The sequence below is a fragment of the Dipteris shenzhenensis genome, chromosome 33, assembly GCF_047967505.1.
Source record: "Dipteris shenzhenensis isolate YYH24624 ecotype China chromosome 33, Dip_SZ_1.0, whole genome shotgun sequence".
Taxonomy (NCBI): domain Eukaryota; kingdom Viridiplantae; phylum Streptophyta; class Polypodiopsida; order Gleicheniales; family Dipteridaceae; genus Dipteris; species Dipteris shenzhenensis.
In genome coordinates this window covers 31,272,514-31,278,030 of record NC_141628.1, presented here as the reverse complement: position 1 = coordinate 31,278,030, position 5,517 = coordinate 31,272,514, and the positions used below count along the sequence as shown (strand labels likewise).

The 5,517-nt window shown below is 39.3% G+C and overlaps 1 protein-coding gene across 1 annotated transcript; it reads right to left on the bottom strand.

The window, feature by feature from the left end:
• Nucleotides 1–4,635: 4,635 nt before the first annotated feature.
• On the bottom strand, nucleotides 4,636–5,172 carry LOC147879964 (stress-related protein-like). The gene has a single exon (XM_087371629.1). It carries the CDS (start codon nucleotides 5,170–5,172, stop codon nucleotides 4,636–4,638), a length of 537 nt encoding a protein of 178 aa, XP_087227755.1.
• Between the last annotated feature and the right edge of the window lie 345 nt (nucleotides 5,173–5,517).

The following is a 5,517-nucleotide window of genomic DNA, read 5'->3' as shown; positions in this document are numbered from 1 at the left end:
TGGGTGTTGTCAAAGGAGTGCAAAGTGCGTATAAGTTGACTGCTAAGATCAGAGCGGCGCTCCACATGGTTGCCAACAAATAGGTGGGAAAACCATTTAGTTACACCAAGATGGCTAAAGCCCTTGGTATTCAACCACGCAATTTTAAGAAGCATTGTGTGAACATAGAAGAATCAAATTTCAAATGGGCTGATGGAACTCGAAGCCATAAGCAAGATTGCTTGAGTTTTGAGGTTGTTGAATGTGTTATCGACTTTTGGAGAGAACACTAGGTGTCTCTAAACAAAAAGGATGTTCACAAGCAAAGGCTTAGTCCACATCAGCATGCAGAACATCCCTTGGAGCTTACACAGGTACATTTGCCTTCTTTTACAAAGTGACATCATCATGTGCTTGTTGACTTGAGCCAACAATAGGACTATTAGTACCACTTGTAACAGAAGTGCACACAATATTTAGTTTTTAGAAGGACAAATATTATAGGCAGTGACATACTCATAAGTCTTCCACCTTATCAATGCACCATTTGCATCATTTAGCTCATGTGGACAAAATAAAGGTTTAGAACATTATGAGAATTTGCGATGCAAGCAGTCAAGATTATGCCATTCACTATGCTCATTCTTTGGACATATTTTCGACCTCCACATGATAGAGACACATAAGAGTAGGTGTTTCTATTGGCAAGTTGCAACACATGTTTCTTCCCCTGTTGGCCTATAGACCTTACATACACAATCGCACATGGGCCCATGCAAAGGTATCGTGTCTTGTTTCATGGAATTCACAACTAGTCGCAACGAATCCATCCTTGTATGATGAACATAGCAACAAGTATTCCTTTCCTTTAGTTTTCTAACATAGTATGGCTTAAGATTCTGAAATGAGCGGAAGCCAATATTAACCTCGTACGACTGTAATTCAATTTTCTGTCTAGCTCTAATCACAACATAAATTTGTGTTTTTCAGGACAACATGATTAGTACTTACACAATCAAAGCATTGGAGCAGCTCTGTAAAATAGATTCCGTGCTCAAGAGGAGGAATTAACATGGCATAAGAAGATAATTAGAGGTGGATTTGAAGAAATTTTATTTTTCCCTTCCATGATATAAGGCCTTTAGATGACATAAGGCCTTTAGTATCTCAGCAAACACGACAGCACTTCCTAAGTAGTACTAAATAGTAATAACGGAAAAAGTACTATAGTAGTATTTAGTGCAATGACTAAATAGTAGTAAGTGCCATAGTACTATACTACTATTTAGTACTATTTACTCAAGGACTAAATAGTAGTAAAATAGTGGTCCTTGTCAATATGGCCCTTGAATAGTAGACAATATTCTTGAATAGTAGAGAAGGACTAACTAGTACTAAGGGCCATAGTACTATACTACTATTTAGTACTAAATAGTAATTTTTAGTAAGCAATAGTAGTTAATATTAAATAGTATGAGTCAATACTAAATAGTACTTATCAAATGAGAATATGAGAACATGAGAATACTAAATAGCATATGAGAATAGTACTTATCATGTGAGAGAAAATGACACTAGTACTAAATATATCTAAATAGTACTAAATAGTTCTAAGTAGTTCTAAAAAGTACTAAATAATATGTCAATGGTACCGAGCATCTAAGAGGACATGACAATAGCAACTAAATAGTAGTATGTAGCATATGACTAGTACTTAGCATTTGAGCGAATATGATGGTAGTGTCTTAAGTGGTAGTATTCAGTACTAAATAGCAAATGACAATGGTACTTAGCATTTCAGAGAATATGATAGTAGTTTCTAAATAGTACTAAATACCATGATAGTGGTCCTGAGCATCTGAACATACTCAACAAAAAAAAAAGTACAAAAAAAGATTCAGTAGTACTAAATACTTAACAATACATTTTCATACTAAATGATTAGCACCTCAGAGCTGCAATGGAAATGCAAACAATATTCAGCTCTGTCAAGTAGAAGTAAGAATGAAAAGAAGAGAATAAAACTTGTCTACAAGGAAACAACTCCATCCACCATCGTCCAACATTCTTGCACCACTTTCCGGTTTATATCACCCACAACTTTTGTAGTTATTGGTAGAAATCTCAATTTAAAGAGTGCATCAAACATTTTCTAGAGGATGTGGTGGTTTCTGTTGTTGATTTTGCAAAGAACTACATGTTTAAAGTGCAGAATGAAATTCATTCGATGTATTGGCGTAATGACTAATGTACCATCTTGGTTCACATTTGCTATTATTGGGAGATGGGAGAGATAAAGAAGCAATCCATCTTTTACATTTCAGATGATAAACAACATGACACACTATTTGTGCAGCATTGCTTTATGCTTCACTACCAATGGATATTGTCTAAAGGGTTGAATATAAAAAGACATTGGGTTTGGTCAGATGGGGCAACATCTCAGTATAAGGCAGCACATGTGGATCTTTTTTAGTAATGGCCATGGCAAGAACATGATGGTGCTAGCGTAGTGATAAAGCATGCACTAATTGTTGAGCAATTGGATGTAAATGGAATAAAATTATAGAATGCTCATGACATTGTGGACTGGTTGACTTGGAAGATGGGAGATGATGTGAAGCAAAGACTATTTGTGGAAGTAAAGGTGGGTGATGTTGACAGGACTAAGGGGGATTGCTGGACCATGAAAGGAACTCGATCAATACATTGCATTTGCGGTTTCAATCGAAAGGATCCTACGTAGGCCTTGTTCAGAATGTTATCATGCTTTTGTTCATTCTGCATGGATGAAAAATGGGACATCTGCACCAATTTATCTCATCTAGGTGTGTGGACCTTGCATAGGCTAGAGGCTATCAATGGTGATAAAGCAGCAGGCATAGAGAATGTATAGCAATATACTCGATGGATAAAGAGAAGATGGTAGATTTTCTTGAGATGGGTGACCATTTTGCAGTGCTTACATCCTCTGAAGATGTCAGTGGTGACGACTACTAAGCGGTGATATGCAAGCAACCCAAAACAGTCCTATTAGAGCAAGTCAAGGATGGTTGGGGTAATGTGTTCAACATTCAACTATGAAAAAATCCCAACATGAAGAAGTAGTTATTATCTATGTCATGATGCTCCACCTGCTATAGTGCATGCTGAGGCCATGTTGGCCATTAAGTTCCAGATGGTGCAAGTAAAGGACAAGGTTAAAGGCCACAATGTAGTGCATCATGTGCCCATGGATGTGCACGAATCAATCTTAGCAAACATTTCATTGTGAGGTCTACATTGTGACTTTGAATTAGTAGTGCTATGTACAAGGCAACACATGAATGTATAAAAATGAAATGTTATGCAAAAAATTGACAATCCTACCTAGCATTGTTGTGCTATGAAATAACACCTTCTTGTAGCCCATCATATTGGTTCATTTTCAGATAACAGTTTCTTAAGTGTTACTGTCATTTGTATATGATGAAGAATACTCCCATTTTAAAAAAAGTTCGAAACATCATACTTATGGTTCAAGCAAGTGTGGCTTTTAATGTGAAACTTGGCCTTCTCCCAGACTAAAACCAACCATAAAATATATAACTATGTTTTTTTTTGTATTCATGTGTGTATGCTTTCTTTGTTGCTATTAAAAATAGCTTACATACTACTGTATTTCTTGAGTCCTCTTGTTGAATACATGCATGATGCTTGGTAAGTTGTCTGTAGGTGTTCCTCTTTCCTCTTTCACTCAATAGAATGCAATCCCACTCTTTGATGCCTCCGTGACTCCCCTTATCACGTTTTAATGATATTTTACCCCAACACTCCAACTCAACTCAAGTGCTCACGACAACGCAATCTTGGTCGTTCAGCCTTTGCTTAGGGCTCTTATCGTGTTGTAGTGATGAGGGCGAAATCTTTCCAAATTTGCATATTTCTTCGTATATCACTAGAACGCGATATCACTACTAAGCCCCTCACTGCCACCCCCTATTGGGTTGTGATGATCTGTCCTAGAATCTCTCCACCTAACTTCTAGAAGCATCTAGCTCCACCTAACTGCCCCCTAGCACACACATAGGACTACAAGTGTGCCTATGGAGAGGCAGGACATTGACAAACCCCAACAAACCCCCCCTCAAGGGACTGCCTCAAGCTATGTCAAGGATACAGCTAGCACAAGGTGTCACATGCCATCTCATGGTGGTCATGGATCTATCAATGGCTAGGATCTCATGCTAGCAAGGGTTCCCATGGGTGTAAGGTATACAAAGTGGGAAACACGAGCCCCCCCAATGGTTATCTCCCTTGCATGTACAAACAAAATGTCTGCAAGAGGTACCATGAGGGAAAAAAAAAAACAAAACAAAACAAAACAAAACCCCCCCCAATGGTTATCTCCCCTGCATGTACAAACACAATGTCTGCAGGAGGTACCAAGGGGACAAAACACAGACACATGGTCTACATCATATGGTGACCAGAGGTGTTTACAAATCACACAATAGTTTATTAATCCATTTTGGAGGACTATCCAGGCAGAGTACCTTGACTCAAACAACTAGGGGAGATACAAGTGGAGCTCAAAAAACATACTCATTATCTACAAACGTAGAAAGACAAATACGAATGGATAGTAGAACGCAATCCAAAAACTAGGCATCTCTCTTAATAATGGTTTCGATGCGCTCGACCGGCAAGGAGGGCACGAACCCAATCAAAGGAAGCTGCTTGAAAAATCAAAGGAAGCTGCTTTTCTTTCAAAGCGGCTATAACGTGGTTGAACTTGTCGGCGCAGAATATAGTAGGAGGAGCCACGCAATGTATAACCTTGACAGAATATGGGAGCTTCAGAAACTTCTTCCACATGGAGTAAAGCCACTCCTCTGCTAGTGGCTCGCATCTGGCATAGTAAGCCTTAGACGTCTCCACAAAGCTGCTTTCATGCAATTCCGCAGCCACAGATATCAAATAGTCTGGATTTGCTTGGTGATTCCAAAAACCGTATATGACACCTCCTTTACCTTCTGAGGCACGTGGGTCTCCACGGCACATGCTAAAGACTCTAGCAAAGAGTAGAATCTCGTGAGGAATACCCTCAATCTTGTGGTATATAGGTCCAACAACGCTTCTGACTTTTTTTTCGACAGCATCGACACGAGGCTTCAAAGAGCCTGAGCACTTTTTCACAAATTCGTACGCCATTGCTGCATATGTTGAGGCAGAATAGACCGTTATTTCGACGAACCCAAGATACTTAAGCGCTGCTTCCTCTGCTAGAACATAAACTTGACGGCGGCCATTTAAGTAGAAGTTCCGTAACAAGATCTTTAGAAACTACTCAAGTCTCGGGGAACGAACGTCCAGGATAAGGAACGAGGAGTTGGAGGAGAGAGCCAAGAGGTTGACGATGCAGCATCATCGTCTTGTTATCCCAAGGATGACGACAAGCACAAGATGCAACACAGGAGATGATGAGGTGGCGGGATCAAGCTCAAGGAGGCTGGTACTGCTCTGATACCATGTTGAAAAGAGCAAGCTGAGCAAAAT

Excerpts from the sequence above, each read along its gene's own strand:
- LOC147879964 (XM_087371629.1), bottom strand. The coding sequence starts at position 5,172 with ATGGCGTACGAATTTGTGAAAAAGTGCTCAGGCTCTTTGAAGCCTCGT.